We start from the raw sequence: 23,504 nt of genomic DNA on the forward strand, positions 1-23,504 counted from the left end.
TGCTAATGGTAGCCCTATGTAAGTTTGTAAAATAGATCTATAGAGTTCCTTTAAGAATATAAGCTTGCAAGAAATATCTAAGTAGTCTTAAGACATGTAGTAATAAGCTTGTAAGAAGTAAAGATACTAGTTGTAAATGTAAGTTTAAATAAGTATATAAGAAGTAATAAGAAATATATTTGCTAAAGTAGTTCTATAGTTTCCTTAAGGAGTATAAATAAGTAGATGTTAATACGTTATATGTGAGTTTGTACAATGTAAATGTTGAATGTGAGTCTAAATGCTTTGCAAGGCAAAAAATGTTAAGTGTGCGTCTATTCTTAATGTATATGGTTGAAAGAACCTGAGACACAGAAGGTAGTGTCGCAGTAGACTGCAAAGTAGGCAGTCTGAATGGTTTCAAAAGCTCCAAAAGCCGCTAAGAAGCTAAGAATGGCGGACGCCAGAACAGCACAAGGCATCCGCAGCTGAGATCCATGGAAAATCAACGCAACACAGAAAAACCTGAGCTAACATCAAAAACAGTGCGGTTTAGACTACTACTGTACCTAAAAAGGTCGATCTGTGAGAACAAAAGTTGCAGAGACGCTTGTTTGAACTAAAATTGTTAACTGCAAAAAGTTTTGGTTGAAAAACGTCTCTTCATATTTTGAAGTGAAAGCCTGATACCAGAATTTATTTCTTGTTTTGAACTTTTTGAACTTAAAATGAGATAAAATTACAAAAAGATTTTGGTTATGGATTTCTCATATTTGGAAGGCTAGTACCAGAATTTATCGTTTGAATTTTAAGACTTAAGAAATGAAATGAACAATAGAGATTTCATTGATATGGGACAATTTTGAGTTTACTTATAGTAATGACCTAGGAACTGTTTGCTGGAATTGGGTTAAAAAAGGAACTGTTTAAATGAAGAAATTTATTATTTCTACCTAGAATCAAGATGCAGTTTTGTGTATGCATATATGCTTTATTAATTGGTGATTCATGAATTGTTTTGTGGAACTGTTTATGTAAAAATGAAATTACTTACAGAACTGGTTTTGTGTTATAAATGGAACTGTTTAAATGGAAAAGTTTGGGTTTTCTAACTAGGCTTGAGATTTTGCTTAAATTATAGAGAAAAGGGGGAGAGTTAATATTCCTTAGTCTAATTTCAAAAGTTGTTTGAGTGGATTAATGTCATGTTTTTGTTAGTAAGAAATGCAAATGGGGTATATTAAGAGACTACTTTTAAAGTGTAAAGAGTTTTATTAAGAAACTGCTTTTGGATGTTTTGCTAAGTTTTCAAAGTGTTAATGGTTAGATTGAAAAGATTGCTTTTCAATATGGGTTTGTAGGAATTGTATGAGTTTGGGTTCTTCTAACTAGGTTTGAGATTTTGTTTAAAAAATATAAAGAAAAGGAGGAGTTATGAGATTGAATTATGTTTGCAGAAATTATATTTACCCTATTGATATTAATGCACCCTGGTTTTGTGGAGTTAAGGAAATATTTAAGTTTGATGTGAATACATTGAAGTTTTTCCTATGTTCTGTTAGCAAGAAAATTCAAATGATTAACAGTTGAAGTTGTAAAACGGAGAAAATTGTTAACTATATATTAGCACCATATATGCTAATTCAAATGGTTCTGTTAAGAGTTTGCTTTGTGTTGTAAGACTGAGAGAATTGTGACTATGTATAGCAATATTTATGTTAACCTGTTAATGGTAATGATGAAGCTAAGGGATTCTTTAAGTTTGTAGTCGCCTTAAGAGTTTTTGGCTTAGAAAGGGCTTGAGGCAGCTAAGACTGCTGTAGTCACCTTGGACCTAATTCAAAAGAGAAATGCCATCCTTATCATCCTCTACTCCCATACTGGGAGGTGTAACAGCTATGGAGATTGCTATAAGCCATTAATAGTTATTTTTTTATATATATTAAGAAAGGGGGACCTGTGGGAGCCCGTTCTCGGGTTCCTCGTGGCTTTACCCAGCAGGTCCGCATAGAGGATGATTAGACCACGGGCCTGAGTGCAGGTGTCTGAGATGGTCTGCACTTGGCTGTGCTGGAGGAGGAGGTCTTTTGCTCCACCCCTTGGCGTCTCTATAAAAACCCTGGGGCAGAGACAGTCGGGGCCCGTTGGAATAGGTTCCAGGCCCTCTCGAGGCTATCCTTTATTTTCTATCTGTTTATCTCCGCGATATTCTCCGCAATAAATCCTTCTATCTAATATTTCCTGCTGCTCGCACTCAAGAAAACTCTGGGGAACTGTGGGGGTGGTTGGGTAAACGCCCACACTAATCTCTTTGGCAGAGGAAATTTCAAGACAGTATAATATTGAGTCTTTAGTATGGTTATTATCAATAATCTATACATAGTTCTACATTGAAAAAGAGCAACTGGGGCAGAAAGAAATAGAACATACATAATTTGGAGGAAAAAAAGCATTAGGAGGTTTAATCTTTACAACCAAGGCTTGTAAACAAGGCATCTCTTTCAAGAGAGGCTTTTATTATTTAAAGAGATTAGCATAGTTAAAGGAGAATCTACCTGTTCTACATTGGAGGAATAAGATGCCCAGAAGATAAGACCCCACCCCGCTGAGCTTCTGCATTTGGAGGAAGCCTGAGTGGCTTCTCCTCTAGAAAGCTTCAACATACCAATGTGGTTGAAGGCAAGGAGGGGCCATCCCCAGCTGGCAGCTGAACTTGGCAGTCTTATCTACGTGGTATGGGCTCTAGAGGCATGAAATATGCAAGGATTGAGGCTCCAGGGATGCTTCTTCCATGGTTTCAGAGAGCTGCGAGTTCAGGCAGCATGTGGCAGGGGAGTCCCTGTAAGAATGCCAGCCCTAAGAGGACAGGAGGCCATGCAGGAGTATTGCATGAAGCCAAGAACGTTTGCAGTAGAGACCCCGAATGTTGGAGATGCTAGAGCTATGGGGTGTCTGTCAAGAAGAGCTGCATGCAAGGAATAGAACCAGCCCAAGAAATTTATGTGTATGTTGGAGGCAGCAAAGCTAGAGGGGCAGAGCCATCTAAGCCAACTGAAGTCCCAGACATCTGACATGGAGCTGCAGGATCCTGAGTTTGTCTTGGTAGGTTTCGATCTTGCTTTGGTCAAGTATTTTCTCAAATGCCCTCTCCTCTCTTTTGGAATGAAAGTGTGTATTCTATGCCATTGTATGTTGGGAAGGTGTGATAGCTTTTTTGATTTTTACAGGAGTCACAGTTTAAAAATTGCCATGAGTATCTGAAGAGAGTATACTTTTGAACTGCGTTAAAACTGAAAAAAAAGACTTTTGGGGCTTTTAAAATAGACTAAATGTATTTTGCATTATAATGTCTTGAGGGGAGCCTGTTGGGACCAGGGAGTAGAATGTGATTTGAATGAGAAATGTCCCAGTAAGCTCATGTATTTGAACACTTAGTACCTAGCTGGTGGTACTGTTCGGTGAGGCTGTGGAACCTCTAGGAGTCAGAGCCTTGCTGGAGGAAGTACATCACTGAGAGTGGGTTTTGAGACTTCAGAACCTCACCCCACTTCCAGGTTGCTCTCTAATACTCGTTAGTGGTTGAAGGTGTCACCTGTCATCTCCCTGCTCCTGCTGACTTCTGCCATGCCTTCCCCACCATGTGGACTCTCTCTGGAGTCCTAAGCCAAAGAAACTTTCCTTAAGTTGCTTTTAGTCATGGTGGTTTTTACCACAGTATCAGAAAAGTAACTAAAGCACCCTTCTTTTTAAAAGGTTGTTGTTGGCTTTGTTGTCTGTACCTTGCATGTGTGTTGTGCACATTGTACATGTATGTTGGTAAGTTTACCTTAGTGACACCTACTTTATGGTTCTAACCTTGCTTGACAAGTCCTCTTCACTGTATCACTGTCTGACCTTCAGTTCTGAAATCTATTTGCTACCATGTGGCAGTGCCATCAGGAGGGTATGCAGGAAAGTCCTCTGTACTCCATGGAACGCCTGCTTTTCAGGTGAGAAGGCCCAGCGGCTCCAATCCATGTGAGGGCTGTGTAAAGATTCTAGCGTTTTGAACTCTGGGAAGTGGAGCTGCTGTTGTGCTCTGAGCCCGTGGCTGCCTGCCCTGCTCTGTCATGTGCTCATGGCTGAGGCTGTAGTACTCACTTGGGCCCTCTCTTTCACGCCAACCCTCCCTTCTCCCACCGTCCACTCTGAAGCTGATGCACCCCATTGGGGTGAGATGCTGCTTTGATGCCCTCATTTTGGATCTCTCCTTCAGATCGCTTGTTACTAACTGCTCTCAGCTGTTTCTGTTTAGCTTTAAGTTAAGGGAGGTCCTCTTTCGCCTCTATGAAGAGTGCTCCCACACACTGACATTTCTGTTCCTGGATTAGCTCAGGAACTGTGGCCTCTGTCATTAGCTGAACCCCAGTGTTCTTCATTTCTTCACAGCCTGCGCAGTCACCTTAGTACCTTCCCAACAGCTCCTCTTAATTCTGTGGGTCTGTCACACAAATGTCTGTGATCCTTGCTTGTTACGATCCGTCACTGCTGGGCAGAATCACACTGCTGTGTAAGCTAACGTGATATAGGAAAAGAGGACTGCCTGAGATCCGGACACACTTGCTGACACTGGGGAGTATGTCTGGCTTTTGATCTCCCACAGATAATAATACCATGTTATTTTCTAAATGTGATTTAAAACACGTGTTAATCTGATCCCATGCTTAAAAATCATAATTTTGGTAATTACTTAGTTCTATGGTTATCAGGGTATAGAGCTGTGTCCTGTAATTTTCCCAGTTTGTAAGTTACAGCGTCCAATTAATCGCTTTCATTCCATTGACTGTGGCTTTGTCCTTTCCCTGTCTTGTGTCCTCTCCTCAGTGTCAGAGCAGTTTACAATGGTAATTGTGTTGACTTTTAATTTCTTGAGTGAAAATTATGATCTATTTTCTGAGATAATTACTGTAAACATGCCACTTGCCAGTTATACTCATTGGTCCAGAACTTGACCAAATTATTGCTTTCGAGGATTTCTATTTCATTTCAGTTAGGTTTGTGAGTGCGCTCCCTCCTCCCCAACCTCTCAGCTTCCATGGAGCCCCACCTGCTGCCTCTGGAGCCTGTTTCCAAACCCATCTGATACTGTGGAGGCACATGGGAGCTCTCCACGTGGTTTCAGGAAGAACTACGGTCCAGGGGGAAGCAAAACCAGGCTGTGAAAGGTGGGAGAAAGGGCACATTCCGCTAATGGAGAAGTCTGCAGTCTTAAAACCTCAAGTGTCATCTTCCTCTTCTCTGTCTTCGCGCCCGTTCAAAGCGGTCTATCCATAGCGCTTCCAGCAGACTGTGCTCACCACACCATAGCTCTGCACCCTGGTGTGGCAGGTACTTTGTTCTCAGCTGGGTTTCCAGCTGCAGAGTTGAACCAAGTACTCTGTGAGCAGAACTCTCTTTAGCTACTCTGTGTTCTGAGTCAAAAAAGGCTTCGCAGTGTCTTTATTTTTAATTAGCTCTGATGAAGGGTATTCTCTATAACCTATCTGAGAAGTATTTACTGGAGATGTGTTGTGTGGCTCTCCTCATCTCCGAGATCTCTGCTAAGAAATTTTCCAGGTTTAAGTAAACTGCAGAATAGACAACGGATTACTTTTAAAGCTTTCTTCTAACTTTTTCTGGGACATGTGTAAATTGTAATTTTGCCAAATTAAACATAGATGGCGCTGTTGCTCTATTTAGTGTACTTTCAGGACGCCGTCTATTTTCCAGCATTTTCTAAGGATTTTCAGCTGTAAGAGTAAACCAGATACCTGCCTACTACGTTGTTATTTGTTAACATTTACCATATACTTCATTTTTAGTTAAAATATTTTGTTGCCACTTCAGAATTAAATGGCAGCAGGTACAAAATAATTGTGTGTGTTACAGTTGAGAGCTGTGTGCTCATACATTGCTGGCATAGAGTCATAGAAAGAGTGTATGATAAAGTTGTCAGCCTGTAGCTATGGAGAGGGGGTGCTAGGAGATGATGCTGAAGGTGGGCTTTGGTACTGTAAAATTTTATCTAACAGCCAGGCAAAGCAGGCTTATAGAACATAGCTACTTTATGTCCTTTGCAGACTTTACTGTTTGCATGCTTGAATTGTTGTGAAATGTTTTCATATTTTTTGGCAGATAAAAAACCCCTGGATATGAAAGCTAAGAGAAGCAATCTTAATCTTTGACTGTGTCGAGTATGGCCATTACCTAGACAAGGGCAAGCCACGTGGGAGGACAGGCAGGCAGGGCTTTGGACAGCGCTGCTGGCCGTGGGATTTGGGTCCCTGAGTTGTTAATTGTGGGAGTGATGTCGCCTTTGTGCCAGGACACCAGGCCACGCCTTTGCTACTCCTCACGAAGCTCAGTCTGCCATAGCCCTTGTTCCCCCTTGGTCTCCTATGGAAGCATAACCCATGGACCCATGCTCCTTGCATTCTGCTTAGGTTGTTCTAGGCCTGTGGGGTCCTGGCTGTCTGTGGCTTTGTATAGTGAGCCTGGATGCTTCTTACAAGGTCCAGCCACCAGGAGCCAGATACAGTACAGAATCTCCACTTGGAAATTGCAGAGAAGGAACACCCTCTGTTGCCTTTACAGCTTAGGTGTGGCTAAGTAGCTGTTGAAAATAATGGCTTTGTTTCTTGAGCATGTAAGAAAAGCTTTAGTGACTTTCCACCTCAGACAGTTGTCTCACCAGGTAGCCCAGGCTAGACTCAAACTTGTGGCAGTTCTCTGTCTTAGCTTCCCAAGTGTAAGGATTTAAGCATTTAAGGATTTAAGCCTGCATGACTGCTCAGCTTTAATGCTTCTTTCTTTAAAAAAAAAAAAAAAAAAAAAAAGTAAAGGTTTATTTCTTCAAGCATAGTGGCTATTTTGAGACCAGCTTTAAAGTGAAGGAGCTGTAACAACAGTATAAAGATTCTCACATCAGCAGAATGACATGGTAAAGCAAGGAGAGAAGCCCGCAGCTGGTATTACTAGTACCAAAACTGAAGCTGACCGTTGATAAATCTGGTTCCATGGGCTACCTGGTGAGTTCCCGGTGGCACGGTCATGTCTCTTCAGCTGGTTTAGCTGCCTCCTCTGTTGTTGGCATTAATGTTACATATTTTTAACGAGGGTAGAGTATGCATAGCGTGATGACCTACCATCCGCGGGTAGCTTTCTCCTTGTTGTTGTGTGTGAGGCACACATTGACTCCATCTTCCCGTTTCCCAAACTACCCATCAGAGCCCACTGTCTGAAGGTGCCAGGGCTTCCCAGAACTCCCCAGTTCTGGAGCTGTCTCAGCAGAGCGGCTATACAGCCCTGGTGATCTGTGAGAGGGCAGTGCTTTGGAGCAGTGTTTATCTCAGGGTTTTGTTGTTGTTTTGTTCTTCTAAAGATTTATTTATTTTTATTTTATGTGCATTGGTGTTTGGCCTGCATGTATGTGTGTGTGAGGGTGCCAGATCCCCCTGGAACTGGAGTTAAAGACAATTGTGAACTGCCATGTGGGTACTGGGAATTGAGCCCAGGTCTTCTGGAAGAGGAGCCAGTGTTCTTAATCACTGAGCCATCTCTCTAGCCCCTATTTTAGGGATTTTTTTATATGGATACTTGAAGAGTCAAAGATAATATTTACCTAATGGTACTTATTTTGATGGCTTGTTGTAATCCATGTTTTTCTTACTTTTCAGGGTTCAGGATAAGACTGAAGTGCTGAATTTCACTACCGTTCCTATCTATCTCCCAGAAATCACGATTGGAGCTCACCAGGGTACCCGAATCCAAAACAGCTTCAGAGCGGTGAGCCTTAGCCATGGGTGCAGAGTCTGGGGTACTAAGCCACTTCTGTGAAGAGTTGACCTATTTCTGTGCCCCTCAATTCCAGTCGTAAAGCAGGACTCCTCAGACATGCACCATGTCCAGTGTCATTTCTGGTGCATTGGCTTGATGGACACATGCCCTCCATTCTTTAGCACTGTCTCCAGTTCTTCACGGCTGTACCTGACGTCCCCTCACTCTTCACAGTGCATCTCTAAATCACTAGGCTTACATTTCTGCAGTGTCCTCCAACCAAGTGGTACAGTGCAGCAAGGATGGTCGAGAAGACAGTGGAGGCAGCAGCCCCACTCTGATCATGCCTTTCTCTAATTTACACACCTTCCTCATGAGTCATTTGTTCCTCCGTTGGTGTGAGGAATCATTTCCAGCCATCCAGCCAAGGACCAGAGGCCTAACAGGAGTAGTAGCTGGCATCTAGCAGCATCATGGACTGGGAAGAGTGGTCCTCTGTCCGTGGGCTGCTGTAGCTTGTTAGTTATCGGAAGGTGTGAAATCATGACATTGAAGTGGCCCTGAGGGGAGCATGTGGGTGTCTGTGTCCCTGGGAGAGGTGCGTCTGCCCCTGTCATTTGCACAGCAGAGGCTGCAGAGCACCGGAAGCGATGAGCAAGCGTTCCGCTGGGCTAGTTGTTTTGGTTTGGTTTAGTTTTGGTTTCCCTTTCTTGAAATACTCAACATTTTTTGTTAAGCAAGTTCTTTGGGGCTATTTGAAAATATTTTTTCCACTGTAGAAGTTTGGGAGCACAGCCATCAAGACGTCCACCAGGCACCGTCCGTTCATGTGATGCTGCTCTTACTGTGCCATGAGTACAAGCACCTGTGTGCTGCCTGGCTCTTCCTGGGTGCACCGTGAAGACCTGTAGCTTCCTCAACCCACGGCTGAGGTGGCTCCTTGCTGTGCACGGTCTGTGTCTGGGCTGACATCATCTTCCCTCAGTGGACTCAGCTGTTCCCTGTGGCCTCCATGTTCACACTCCATCCTCTCTCAGCCATGTAGAAGCAGCCTCATTCAGGTCCATCTTGCCCATTGTCTGCTGTAGCAAGAGGGTCTACAGCATTGTGGGACCCGCCTCCCTCTGTTCTGTCGGCTTTGGCCTCATTGGTGATGTGAGTGTGCTGTTGGCTAGGTGGTTAGTACTGTCCCTTTTGTGCCTTTAATGTTGTTATCTGTACTGTTAGTAATAAAGCTAGCCTTCAGGCTTGTTCTCAGTATTACTGCCGCACCTTAGACTTCCGTCAGCTAGTATTTGCATAGATAGCTTCTGTCTAGGTACCTGAAGCTATTAAAAACCTCTTGCTATTCTGAATATCTTTAATATTATCCAGTCACATTGGAAGGAAGATGTACTTAATTGGGTTGTTTTACAGTGTTTTCTGACCTGTCATAGGTTTTTACTTTTTCTTTTATCTTACCTTTCAGGGAAATAAGATTTTTTTTTTTCTGGCTTTCATTTATTTCCCTCTGCTTGCTGACTGGTTATCACTCTATTACTAGTTAATCACTGTAGTTAACTAGTAATCCCTGGTAATTAAAGTGGTCATCTCTGATATATTTGAGTCTAAGGTCAGTAGTTTTCCAGTTCCAGGCCATGTAAAGTCACAGACAGTGTTGAGCTCTGTTTGGCCAACTCCTCCTGTGGGCTGTTGTGATTATGTGTCTTAATTCTCTGTACATTTTAAGTCCCTCAAGACATTACGGGGAATGTAGAAATAGTATTGACTCAAGATAGGTCTGCACCACCCGACACTTAACCCTGCTGTGGTCACATCCTTCTGTGGCTCTGCTTCTGCTTAAGACCATTCCCCTGGAAGAATTTGTTGCAACAAATTAAAATGATCTTTATTTGATCTTCATTTATCTTTTATTATATTTCTAAATTTGTTGGGAAGATACTTCAGACTTTTAAAAATGATAAGAGGGACTGGAGAGATGGTTCAGCAGTTAAGAGCAGAGGACCTGGGTTCAGCTCTTAGCCCCCTAGTGGCTGACAACTGTATAACTGGTTACAGAGGAGTCTGTGTCTTCTTCATGTGGCCACTGACACCAGGCTTGCAAAACACTCATAGAAATAAGATCAAAATGAGTCAATCTTAAAAAGGACAAGAATAAAGGGCGGTGGTGGCATATGTCTTTAATCCCAGCACTCGGGAGACAGAGGCAGGCGGATCTCTGTGAGTTCGAGGCCAGCCTGGTTTACAGAGTGAGTTCCAGGAAAGGCACAAAGCTACACAGAGAAACCCTGTCTCGAAAAAAAAAAAAGGACAAGAATAAGCCAGGCATGGTTTCCTGTAGTCCCAGCATTTGGGAGATAGACACAGGAGGATGAAGAATTCAAGGTAGTCCGTAGCTATGTGGTGAATTCAAGGCCAAGCTGAAAAAAAGTGCTAATAATAGAAAAGAATAACCTTCCCTGATACACATGAGATTGCTGTAATGCCTTTTATAATCGTGTGTCGTCAAAGTCACTGAACACCATGTTCTTACTCACTGTATGGTCTCAGCACCCTTTCTTCAGGGTGCATGCTCATGCATTAGGAATGCCACTTACTGGACCGCTAGACCTGCTAGACCACAGCCCAGCATGGGCTGTGGAATTGTGTTCTATTGAGTCTTCCATTAAGGTTTGGGACGCTCCACTTGAAGATGGCCTTCTTATGAACAAGGTGCCACAAGGCCCCGCTGTACCTGGCAGTCCGTATGAGCGGATTTACATGCTGCTGCTAACCACATACCAGCTGAGGACTATCAGTGACCCCAGAGACCCAGGAGGGATGAGAGGTTACGTCTGATGGCTCTGTCTCCAGTCCTTGTATCTGGATTTTCTCGATATTTAAGAACTTGATACTTCAAAATGTTTGGAGACTGCAGGTTGCTTAGTTGTTGACTATCCCTATGTCTGGTGTGTTGGATGTTTCCTCGTGAGTAGATTCAGGCCATAGTGTTTTGTGAAGGGAATGTCAGAAGACTCATTGCAGCTTCCTAGGCAGAGTATGTGCTGAGTTGGCCCTGTCACTGCTCACATTTCCTTCGATCGTCTGACTACAGATGATGTAACTCTTTCATTCTTCGTGATCGGGAGGCATTGGGGAAATCTGGGATTGCAAGTGTGTGCTCTTCTGTCAGATTTTCAGAGTTGTGGCGTCCATTGATTTTCTTACTTACTTAGTTATCACTGTGATGGGTTCCTAACTGTAGTTCTTTCTCTGTCACCCCTTCCACAGCTTCAGGAGCTGCTGAAGGAGATCCTCTCCCTGTATGGGATTCATTTGTGTGTTTGTCTGTGGGTGGTGAAAATCATGAGTTCACACTGTCAGGGTCTCACCACCTCTACAGGGCTGTGTGGTGACTGTTCAGCCCTTCTCGCGTTCTCCCTGTCGGCACTTACAGGACTACTCCTGTGTGAGAGCAGCCTTGTCTGCTCCCCTGCTGGCCTATCACAGTTAGCATGCTTTGCTTCAAACCCTACCAGTCTGTCTCCCCCACTTTCAGGGAGGCACAAGCTGCATTCAGCCTTATAGAAAGCTGTAGGTCAGACTTGGAAGGAAGGGGGACTGTCTCAGTTCTTGAAGAGGAATTGGCATGGGGCAGAGAATTCTGAATTGCCAGCTTGTTTGCTTTCAGCCAATCCAGACTTGAGCATCTCAGGATTCTGGCTCTGTGTTCTAACGAGCAGCTCGCTGTTTCTTTGGAATAGTTCTTGTTCCTCTATGGGGTCTGTTTCTTGTCTGGTTCCTGATGGGTCTTGAGCTTTGCCAAGGGTGTGTGTACCTGGGGGTCGGCCATGTCCTTTGTCCTCACTGCCTTGAGGTGCTCTCTACAGCCGGTGCCAATTCTCCGCTCTCCTCAGGCTCCCACAGGCGCTGGTCTCATGCTGTGCCCCGTGTGCTAGGCTTCTGCTGTCTCCTTCCGGCCTTTCTCGGTATGCTTCAGCCGCACATGTCCTTCTGCCGTCTTCCAAGCTGCTCACCCGTCATCTTTTCCAGCCCTTCTAATCTGCGGGCCTGTCATTGGGCTCTTAACTTCAATCATTGTCTTTGTTGTTGTTTCTAGAGTTTACACTTTCAACTTTGCAGAATTACTTTTGCTGTACAATTTTTTGAAACTTAATCGCAAATAAAGGAATCTGATGAGTGCCGTGTCTGTCTTGGGGTCTGCTTGACTGCTGGGCTCGCTGCTGCTGTTTGATCCTTTTGTCCTTACAGCCTGACAGGTGCGTCCTGTGTTTTGTCTCACGTCTTGTCTCGCTGTGGCTGTTACTTGTCCTTTTTGTTGTGTTTGGTTAAGAATGTAAAGGTAGTTTTGGACTTTGCCAGTGCTACTCATCCACAAAGAGATGCACTGCACAATCATCTGGTCAGCAGGAAAGGGACAGACCACCAGAATCCATTCTAAGACCACGCTGATGGCTGGCTGTGTGTGGGCTCCATGAGGTCTGATGTGTCTGCAGCTTGTCCTGCCTGAGAGAGCATGCTTAGCAGGGTCACAGTGTCTTATTGCTGCTGCTGCTCATGAGAGTTGAGGAGACCCCAGGAGGCTGATGTGCTGACTGTAAGCCCCCCTGCTCTTTGTCCTGACACCCTAAAACACAGCCCCTCCTGCCTAGATTCCTGTGAGTGGACGACTTTATGTGCCATCTACCTCTGCTTGTATGGGAGGGCAGAGTTGGCCTGAACCAGCTAGTCATCTGAAAGCTAGGCATAAGTGGGTGGCTATCTGGCGAGCTTGCCACTGTCACTATCATTGTGCTTTTATGGCTTTCTTTGTTCTGATATTCTTCTGGGTGATGTCTTGTCAACTTGATACAAGCTTTGGGGAGAGGGAACATCAATTGGAAAAATGCCCCTATCAAATTGGTCTTCAGGCAAGCCTGTGAGCCTTTTCTTAATTGATGATTAATATGAGAGGCCCAGCTCACTGTGGGTGGTACTACCCCTGGGCAGGTGGTCCTAGATAGTATAAGAAAGTAGACTAATCAAGCCATGCGGGGCAAGCCAGTGAGTAGCATTCCTCCATTTCCTGTGCCTCAGTTCCTGCCCATAGGTTCCTGCCTTGAGTTCCTGCTCCAACTTCCGTGGGGGATGGACTACAAACTGTAAGATGAAATAAACTTTGTTCCCCAAGTTGCTTCTGATCACAGCAATAGAGACCTAACTAAGACAAATACTGAATATCAGAGTTTATGGCATTGCACACATATGGATTTAATTTAATGTTAAAGATTTTAAACAAATAATTGAAGAAATCTATTTTAATTTCTGAATATTTTTAAAAATAAGTTTAAAATAAGTCTAGTTTTTCAAAAACAGATATAGATAGACATATGGGGGAGAGAGAGAGAGAGAGAGAGAGAGAGGATGGTTGTGATGTCACCGGCTTTCAGGTCGTAGGAGGCATGGACACTGGGTGTTAACTGAAGTGTCATCCAGGTCTCCTCAGCATTTCACCACTCTGTTCCTCTGTGCCAGGCCCCCATCCAGACTTGATGGCACAGACTCCAGTTCTCGGCAGGCTCCTCTCAGCAGTGACGCACGTGACCCTTGTTCTTAGTCACAGTTTAAGGAATCTGCAGTGGAGTTTCAGGTGGGCATTGGTGGGGTGGTAAAGGTCAAGGTGAATGATCAGCATGGCCACTTGTTGACCTTAACCTTGATTGCCTGTGGTCTTCCCTCTGAAGAGTCGCTCTGTCTCCTTCTTCCAGAAGTACTGTGTGTTCTTCAGGTTTCTTCTTTGTTGACTGAGAACTGTGTGACCATTTAGAGGAATGTTGGTTTTGTTTGTTTGTCTTTTAAGGAAACTAAGTTACTTTTATTAAAAATGATGGGTTGAAATGAAGCATGGCAATAAGTAATAATGACTTTCTTCTTAGAGACAGAATTTTCTTTGCTATTAAAGACAGCAGCAATTATCACAAAATTTCCATCTGGAAATTGCATTATGGATGAATCAGAGATGAATGCATGAAGAGCCCTCCATCCATTCCCTACCTAGCTCTTGACAGTCTGGGAATCTGTGGCTTTCATGAAGGTGCTTCTCTGGCAGCAGAACTATCTTCCAGCTACTGTGCTCAACTGTCAAACAATCCTTAATGATCTGCTTGCACTGCACTGGCAAGCACCCCTGCCAGGGCTGTCTGGGCGCCAGCACTGCCCACCCCACTCCTGGGAAGTGGAGAGGTGCCACCAGCCAGGTAGTGAGGCCAACCAAGCACTTGAGACTGCAGTGTCAAGACTTCATGTCATGAGGAAGGAGGCCAGTGAGAAGGAGTGAACTGGCTGGATATAAAGAGGTGGTACAGGAGCTGTGCACCTTGGGTACTATAGGAAGGCCAAGGAGGTGTAGTCGGACTTTTATTTGGGCCACTGGCTCACAAATAATGACATAGAGACTTATTAATTAAGAAAGCTTGGCCTATAGCTTAGGCTTATTCCTAACTAGCTCCTATAATTTATATTAATCTATGTTCTGTCACGTAGCATTACCTCTCTTCCATCTTGCACCTCCCGTTTCCTGTCTGTCTCCTGGCATCTCCCTGCGCCTGGATTCCTCCTCCACTTCCTTTCTTTCCCCAGAAAGCCCACCTATACCTCCTGCCTAGCTATTGGTCAATTGCCTTTTTATTACACCAGTCACAGCAGTATACCTTTACACAGTGTATAGATATTCCACAACAAGGAGGGAAGCTTGGGGTGCTGCTTTGGTGACTGCGTGGGGTCTCAGGTGAACCTTGAGAAAAAGTGTCAGGAGAGTGTGGGAACCGGCTAGCCAGTATTTTATTAGTTTGTTACTTGGTTTTGTTATTGAAGACCAAACATTTTGTGAATTGACAGACAGAGTAAGTGCATTGGAAGCAAGAGAGGAAGTTCAGGACATTGGGGCAGAGGACAGAAGGGGACTAGGGCAGGGGTCCCGGGCCACACTACACAGAGGCCCAGCTGGTCCACTGGGGCAGTGCTTGAGACTGTCCACTCATTTCTGAAGACTTAGTTGCTTTTTTTGTAGCTGCAATGAAACACTTGACAAAAACAACATTAAGGAAGAATTGCTTATTTTCCTGAGAGTTTCATGGGTGGCAGTCTATCCTGGCAAGGAGGAAGAGGTAGAGAGCAGCAGCAGCTAATACAGCAGTTAAGAAGCCGGGAAGAGTCACACACCCAAGGACTTGCTCATGGTAGTCACTTCTTCCAGCTGGGCCCCAACTCCTACTTCACCACCTCCCAAACATCTTGTCATATTGTGTGTCCATCCAGGGGTCAGTCTACTCACAGATCAGAACCCTCATGTTCTCATTGTCTCTGAAAACATAGGCACACCCACGGCGTGCTTTACTGTCTTCTAGGTCATTCCCAACTCAGAGTAATTATCACAAGTCTGAGCTCTTTGACTTGGCACCCAAAGTCAGCTCTAAACATACACAGTACCCCAGCCTCCCATCTGCACATGTTTGCCAGTCCTTCCTTCATCCACTTGATTCACTGTGATGCCACAGATCTGGCTGTGGAGAGCTGGAGCTTATCTCTGCATACATGGCTTTGCATGTAGAGCAGTTTGTCCCTGGCAAAGTCCTTGACGTCTCTCTTAGCACCTGCCTTCAGAGGGCCCTTGTCAGGTGATGTGGGTCTCCCTGATTTTAACATGCTGTCTGTGGGACTATGGCTTTGGAACTATTACCACTGGGTAGACACCTGAGAACAGTAACTTCCAGAATCTGTCGGTAGCCAGTAGTTCAGCAGGGACAGTAGGGTCCCATGAGTCCCTCCCTGATCTAAGGTTGACTGTGGACAGGCTCTCACACAGGTGCAGTACAGGCGACCACACTGCTGTGAGATGGTGTTTTCAGTGGCTGTGTCATGCCCTTTTCTGCCCACTTTTACATTCTTTCTGCTCCCTCTTCCAGGCTGTTGTCTACGCCTTAGAGCAGGTGTATAAAGGGATGAGTGTTGTTGGTTGTTTGTATTCTTTTGTTCTTTTGGGGCCTGCCACCCAGCTCCCATTTAATTACACATGGAGTCTTATAAATGCCTGGCCTTAGCTTGGCTTGTTTCTAGACGGTTTTCTTTAACTTAAATTATCCCATCTACCTTTTGCCCCTGGGCTTTTCCCTTCTCTTACTTCTGTATATCTTACTTTTTCACTCTTCTTACTCCATAGCTGGCTGTGTGCCTCGGTGACTGGCCCCTAGCACCCTCCTCTCCTTGTTTTGCTCCTAGATCCTCCTTTCTTTCTTTTCCTTCTGTTTATTCTGACTGCCAGCCCCACCCATCCTTTCTCCTGCCTTGCTATTATTGGCCATTCAGCTCATTATTAGACCATCAGGTGTTTTAGACAGGCAAAATAACACAGCTTCACAGAGTTAAACAAATGCAGCATAAAAGAATGCAACACATCTTTGCATCATTAAATAAATGTTCCACAGCCTAAACAAATGTCACACATCTTAAATTAATATTCCACAACAGATGAGCACTCAGCCAGCACTTATTCTTAGCACCTTGAGCAGCCATGAGTCTCTGCATTCACTGTTATTCGCTCACAGAGAAGCTTCTCTGATAGAGTCAAGTAGCGTTTATCTGTGAGTATAATCTTAAGTATTTAAACGGCAGTTTGGTGTCATGTCAGACAACAGGAGTAAGTTCCCCCTAAGACATATGGTTTCCCAACCCTGAGTTTGGGAGCAAAGGTTTATAGTACCAGATATGCATTCCCTCCTGTGGAGCAGGCCTCATCTAATCCAAGAGTTGGTGCTTACCCATAATAATAATCCCACTATTGCACTTGTGGATGCATCTTGTCTCACATGGCTTTGTATTTTGTAGTGTTCACACCTGGGTAAAACCACGGATGACTTTTCTCACTCTTTAGTGGGTATAGTGCCTTCCAGCACTGTGAAAGCTATCTGGCAGGGAAGAAACAGTTGGCCGGGTTCCAGCTTGATTTCTCTGTATCTTGCAACCAAGGTTCTGGTGGGTATCTGTTGTGGAATATTCCTTGATACTGTGTGAAGATGTGCCACTGTGATTTTTTTAATAAAGAGCTGAACAGCCAATAGCTAGGCAGGAGGTAGAGGCAGGACTTCTGGACAGAGAGAGCTCTAGGAAGAAGAGAGGCGGGGTTGCCAGCCAGACACAGGAAGCAAGATGGGCAATACAGAGTAAAGGTAGCCAAGCCATGTAAAGAACAAAGATTTTAAAATATGGGTTAGTTTAAGTTATAAGAACTAGTTAGGAACAAGCATAAGCTAAGGTTAGGTGGTTATTCAGGAGCTGGCAGGTGGGACAGAAAATGACTGGCTACAGGTAACCAAGAAGAATGCTGGGAACCCATAGTGGGGCCTCCACGGCCAATAGGTTATGAGGAGAGATTTTGCGTTTGGCACTGAGATTTGTGTTTAGGCAGCCTATGGAATTGTAGAAAATATCTGACAACTGTACATCTGACAGAGGACTAACATTTGAATTGTGCAAAGATCTAAGAACAAACCCAAAACTTCAGAAAAGAGTTCTATTTAAAAATGGGCTTTGGAAATAGAGAATTCTCAAAATAAGAAATATTAATGGCAAATACTTTAGAAAGTATTTAAAATAATTTAGCCATCAAGGAAATGCAAACTGAAACAACTTTGAAATTCCATCTTGCCCCAGTCAGAATGGCTGTTATCCAGAAGTCAGATGACAGCAGATACTGTTGAGGTGATAGGGAAAGAAGAACTTGTAGTCACTGTTGGTGGGAGTGTGGACTGGTCCATCACTATGGAAATCAGTGGGGAGCTTCCACAGAAAGCAACATATGGACCTACCATATGACCCAGCTATACCATCCTGTGCATTATAGCCTACTACGGAGACCCTGGCCCATCAATGTCCATTGCCACTCTTTCACGATAGCCAGAAAATGAATCGGCCTGAATGTGTTGTCAACAGATGGATGCCGAAAAAGAATGTGGTACATTCAAAATGGAATTGTACTCAGCTGTAAAGAAAAATAAAATTTACAAGTATATGGATAAAACTAGAAGTGTGTGTGTGTGTATGTGTGTGTGTGTGTGTGTGTGTGTGTGTGTGTGTGTGTGTGTACCCCAAGTGAGATGACCCAGGACCAAAAGACAGGATCCAGCTTAGACTCTTTAGATCTGTGTGCTTAACTTGGAGCATATGTAGAAGCCAGGAATTAGAAAAGAGCCATCAGGGGATGCCTTAAGTGAGGGTGTCTGGTAGAACCTAGGTGGTATGAAAGTAGAAAAGGATAAGGCTGGATGTGGGTTTGTTTCCACCAGGGTCGGAAAGATAAGGGTGTGGGATGGGAGAATTAACAAAAACAATGGGCTTAATATATATATATATCCAATTTTGGAAGTCAATTAGAAAACATCAGTTTAAAAAAGCAAGAGAAGGGAGGTCTCCTGCATGACTGTAATGTTGCTTCTAGAAGCCATTGTATAGTAAACTGTTACCATTAAGGAGATTTGGAAAAGGCTCAACTTCTGTCTTCTTCCTGAACTGTCATTTTGGGTGCATTCCATACCTTTGTTTGGACCCTGGTTTGCCTGACTAACTTAACAGTTTCTACAGTATGGATCTGATAGTGACAAATTCCTTTGGCTGGCTAGCTAAAAAAATATTTATTTCAACTCAATCTGGAAGGTGTTTTCAATTGATACAAGATTGTAGCTTGACCATTCTTACAGCACATGGAAGGTTCTCTGTGCCTTGGGCCTGCGTGGTTTCTGATGAGAAGTCTAGTCTTTGGTCTTGGTGCCCCAGGACTCTTTGAGGATTTCTACCCGCCCCCCCCACTTAGTGCTTGTTTTTAGAGGTTTTGTTGTGATTTGCCTCTGTGTGGTTGTCTGTGTATCTTGCAGAGGTCTGCTGAGTGTCTGGGTGTGCTATCTGTACCTTGCAAAGCATTTGGAAAAGGTTTAGCCATTATTCTTAGGGGTTTGGAGGATCTATTTGTATGTGCATTAGACAGAGGTTTTCATGGGTCACTGGAACTGTTTGGCCATTTTCTTTCTGCCTTATTTTGAGTCAATTCTCTTATATCTTCATATTCACCATTTTCTATGCTGTTAAGAAATAGGCTGTTGTTACATTGTCCTCATTTGGATCTTCAAAGAAACAGAATACAAAGGAAATGCTGAAGCAGTGGATTGGGAGGAAGCAGAGAAGGGTCAACTGGAAGGGGCAGGAGAGCCTGTGGCTTGCCCGACAGAGTGGGTAGGACAGGTCGAGGAGGCTTGTGGCCAGGCTAGAGAGAATGCCTCTGGGAAGAGCCTGTGGCTACAAAGTAGACTGGCGCTGCTCCTTTGTACTCAGCCATTAACAGGAGGGTGTGGCCTGCCAGGAGCAGGATGGTGAATCCCAAGGACCACCCCTCCTTCACAGCCCAGCAGCAGCCCCGCCTAGCACATTCACTTGACCCCCAAGCCCATCCAGTAGAATTGTACTTCAGGATCTTGTTTTAAACTTGGAACTTGTGCCTTTCTGTTTTCCAGTTCTCCCTTATTTCTGTCGTCTGTCGTTTTGTTCCCACTTTCCTAACAGATGCTTTAAGGTCCCCGTTCACTAATCCATCGCCCTCGTCATTTCTGAGTCCGCCTGACTCTCCCTCTGGTTGAGGATCACATTTTCCACTTGCACGTGTCTGGAAGTCTATCCCTGGCTGCAGCACAGTGTGAGTTTTAGGGTTTGGAATGCTGGTTTATTCTATTCTGAGACAAGTGTTGGAGGTTTGCTGGCTGCAGGGTACTTGCACAGCAGCATTAATCCTGCGAGCACTGAGTTCCAGTTTTCCAGTGCCTCTAGCGTAGCCTGTTTTGGGGGATAGTATGGCCTCTTGTGATCTCTCTTGTGCTCGTGTCTGTGAGGAAGGGCCACTGGGAACCCATCTGACCCACCGCCTTCAGGGAGTAGCCATGGATTCATACTGCACATAGCTCCTAGAGGCTTTGTCCAGCCTTGCAGGACATCACCTATGCTGCCTGGACATTGTCTTCAGCCCTTAAAGACCAATGGCCCTGTGACAAATTCTGGAGCTCTTTTTCTGCCTAGACCCTATCTATGTCCCTACCTCTACCACATCCACTTTGGCCTGTCAGGATCAGATAGGACATGGGACTCAACTTTCCAGTTTCTAAATGCTTTTAGGTAGGGGAAAGAGGCCAGATGCAGTAGCATACCACATTGGGAAGCTGCAGTTAGTCTGGTAGGTCTCAATTGTTTGGCCCCAGTACTGGAACCCAGGGCCTAGAGGCTGCTATGTTGGCCCAAGTCCAGCCTGTGGTCAGGGGAGGCCTTTTCTGCCTGGCTGCGTTGAGACTGAAGTGTCCACTCAGCTGGCTGTGGCATGTAGAGGGGCACCTTTTACGACTCTCAGAATCCCATTCCTTCATGTAACTTAAATCCAAAACTCAGTGGCTTCACTTGGGCTACACAAGATGACACCTTGCCATTGCCTTCAAGCTCCCAGCTGGACTTCGGTGTGAGGTGGTACCTGGTTTGCAGGGACCCTCAGTGGGCTGGGCCTGGAGCGCAGCGGGTTCGCTCCTCCTGCTGGGAGACCTGGGAGACTGAGAGCATGGTAGAGTTTTAAGGGGAGGAGGTGCTGAGTCAGCTCCCATGCCTAAGCCTCAGCACAGTAATCCAGACCAGAGCTTCCACACTGTCAAGTTAGACCCACGGAGGGGGTGCTGTCTACACCTGCTGTTCAGGCTGTTTTGCTTCAGCAAGCAATTCTGTTTCTGGGAGTTTATCCTAAGCACATACGAAAGGGAAGGATTGTAGGGAGGAGTTGGGGCTGGAAACAGCAGGCAGGACTCGACAGCACAGGTCCACTCTCAGACTAGAGTGGGTGGAACGAGGTGGCCAGGGACTTGGGCTCAGCACCTGCTTCAGAGTTGGAACAAGTGCAGATTCTTGCTCTGGATGGAACAGGTGTGTGTTCGAGGCAGGTGACTTACTCTTTTTGAAAAAGAAATACCTGTGCATCCTATCACATTCCAGAGGTGCAGAAGAGTATCCTGTCCTTCTGTGTCCAACTGCCCAGGGCGCTCCCCAGAGGCTTCATCTGCAACCTTCTAATGATCTGAATTGCTGTTTTAATTTCAGCATGGCCTCCAGCCCACAGATGAGCAGTTAGATACTGGGAACTTAGGGGTGCGTTTCTTGTACATTCAAGTGTTGTGCCTTCTCCCCAGAACCTGAAAACACCCCTCACTGGATTTTATAAGCCAATTAAATGCCCCCAAAAAATTCCAGAGTGGATTTTGTGAAGCAATTAGTAAACATTGGTGAGGATCAGCAGCTTTGGTGGTTTTCAGCTAGTTTTTACATGCTCTAGTTTAAAATTCAGGACAGTGGTAGCAGAAAAAAACTCCTGGGCTTGCTGGCTGGCTGGCTGCTGGTGTAACACAGACCCACTCAGATAGTCCTCTAAAGGGTGTGCGTGTTCTGTTGGTCAGACATAATTGTGTGGATTGTGTCTAACCAAGAAGTGCCCTTCTCTTCAGCTGGATGGCAGTTGGAGAAGCTTTGTGTTTCAGTCCTGGCACACTGTACCTGTACCTCTTGCCTGAGGCGGTTCTAGTCAGCCACCTTCTCTCTCCTGGAAAGCTTGCTTCTGACTGGGGGAGGTGGGGGCGGGGTTGCCTCCAGCCTCTGCCTGCCCTCCTGCAGCCTTTGTACTGATGGGCTGCTCTTGGGGCTGTGTGGAGCACCTCCTCTTGTCATACTGGCAGGTCCCTAGCTGCCTTTTGCTTGTCTGTAGTTCTTTCTGAGCCCTCTGGCTGTTCACACCTGTGTTCTTGTCTGTGCCATCCAGCAGTCCAGCCGGGCAAGGACAGAGCCTCTGGTAAAGGGAGACTGAAGTCTTGATCCTTTCAGCTCCTGATGACGCCAGGGGCCTCTCCCACAGCTGCTTCCTTGCTCCCAGAGTAGTTTCTTACCTATGTTCCTTGGGCATTTCAGTGGCTTCCCAAGGCCTGTGCCGTCTCCCTTACCTTCCTGCACTTCCCAGGGCCTATGTTCAGCTCACACTCTCCCGTCATGTACTCTTCCAGGCTGAGACCCTGGTGACCATGGCCTCTCAGTGATCTCATCCCTGGTTCTCAAAGCTGTCACCGTTCACAGTAACCAAGCAGGCGGTCAGGGCTCGAGAACAAGGCGCTTCCTAGGCCCGGTCCCCTCTGCCAGTCCTCGCTGAGAGCCACCACTGTCTCCTGTCCTTCCTGTCCTTATGGACATCAGTGAGAGGCTAGGGGTTTGTCTGTCTTGATCTCTGTCCTGGACAGGGCTTCTGTGGGCAAGGCTGCTTCGTTGCAACGGATCCTTGCTCTCGGGTGCTCCCCTGGGGACTAGATGCGCAGTAACTGACCAGCTCTGGGGGCTGGGAAGGTGGTCTTTACTCTAAACAGTGTTTTGATGCCTCCCCACAGCTGCCTGGCCGGAAGTACAAACCTGGGTACAACGCCGAGGTAGGCGACAAGTGGATCTGGCTGAAGTGAGTGGTCCCTCTGCCTAGCTGTGTCACCGCCGTGCAGATGTGGCTCTGCCCAACTCTGAATTCCAGAGCTTTGCAAGACAGCAGGAAGAGAGCAGGATCAAGAAATTGCCCGAAGAAATGGTTTAACAAAAACAGTCTGCCCTGTGCCTAGTCAGTTGATTGAAAGATTCAACTTCCATAGAAAAGATTCTGGAACCTTTCAGTTTTATTTTGGGATCATCTGAGAAAAACAAAACAAACAAAGCTGGTCTGCTGTGAAAGAGCAGCTTCCACTAGACGTCCCTTGTCCCTGTGCTGTGTCCCTCCGTCCTCTCAACCTCAAGAAATAAAGCTGGCTCTGTAGCTCCTCTTCTTGTGTCTGCACGGCACACACTACAGACGCACACCCACGCACACCCACCCCTGGAGGTGAGGCTCAGCCCTCCCGTCCCTTCCCTGCACACACACACACACACACACACACACACATACACACACACACACACACACGTACGCACACACCCCTGGAGGTGAGGCTCAGCCCTCCCGTCCCTTCCCTGCAGTTTGGGTCATTCACACATACTGTTGAAGTGGTTTTCTGAAGCATTTGTTCTTCTTTTAACGGTGCACATTAGAGCAAAAAGGGACGCTTGGTCTGATGCTGTTACCAAAACTCAGTGGCAGTCCCAAGTGAAAAAAGCAATTGCGTTTTGTCGTTCACCTATATTGGAACCTGGGGAAGGAGTCCTTATGAGCTGGTGTCGGTCCGTGTTGCTGTTCAGAAGTTCCTCTGTAGGTCGTCCTAAGTTGTGTGTTTGTACTGGGCCCCCTGCCGTGGCTGCTCTAGTACATGTGATTTACAGTTAACTTAATTAAAACTTCATGAAATTTAGCACTCAGTTTCCTGGTAGCACTGGGCTCCATCAGGTACTCAGCACATAGAGGTGGGATCAGTATTAGACACTACAGAAGAGAACACTTTCCTCTTCCAGAACAGTGCGTGGCCTTACTGCTGTTGCTGCCCACCTGCCTTTCCTCCTCCTTCCTCCTCCTGAAATGGGCCAGCCCTGGGGTGTTGTGGTTTGAGTAGCGCGGAAACCCTTTGAGGAGAGGCTTAAAGAGAGGAAGGATCTTTATCTTGGCCATACTTCCTGCCCATGGCTAGGAGGAGCTGCCGCTCCTGAAACCCTGCACAACACACATGCAGCTT

General features: G+C 45.5%; 1 protein-coding gene across 3 annotated transcripts in view; it reads left to right on the plus strand.

Moving 5' to 3' along the window:
* Ndufa10 (NADH:ubiquinone oxidoreductase subunit A10) overlaps positions 1–22,657 on the plus strand; it is a 49,712-nt gene extending 27,055 nt beyond the window's left edge. Inside the window, exons 9-10 of one of the 3 annotated variants that reach the window (XM_052750388.1) lie at positions 7,674–7,782; positions 22,227–22,657. In XM_052750388.1, coding sequence (XP_052606348.1) covers positions 7,674–7,782; positions 22,227–22,316 — 199 coding nt within the window. In that variant the 3' untranslated portion in view covers positions 22,317–22,657. The remainder of the gene's footprint in view (positions 1–7,673; positions 7,783–22,226) is intronic. The other 2 variants (XM_052750389.1, XM_052750390.1) reach the window with 2 other exon arrangements.
* Positions 22,658–23,504: the final 847 nt, after the last annotated feature.

This window comes from Peromyscus californicus, unplaced genomic scaffold (assembly GCF_007827085.1).
Source record: "Peromyscus californicus insignis strain IS unplaced genomic scaffold, ASM782708v3 Scaffold_21__1_contigs__length_65335640, whole genome shotgun sequence".
Lineage (NCBI taxonomy): Eukaryota > Metazoa > Chordata > Mammalia > Rodentia > Cricetidae > Peromyscus > Peromyscus californicus.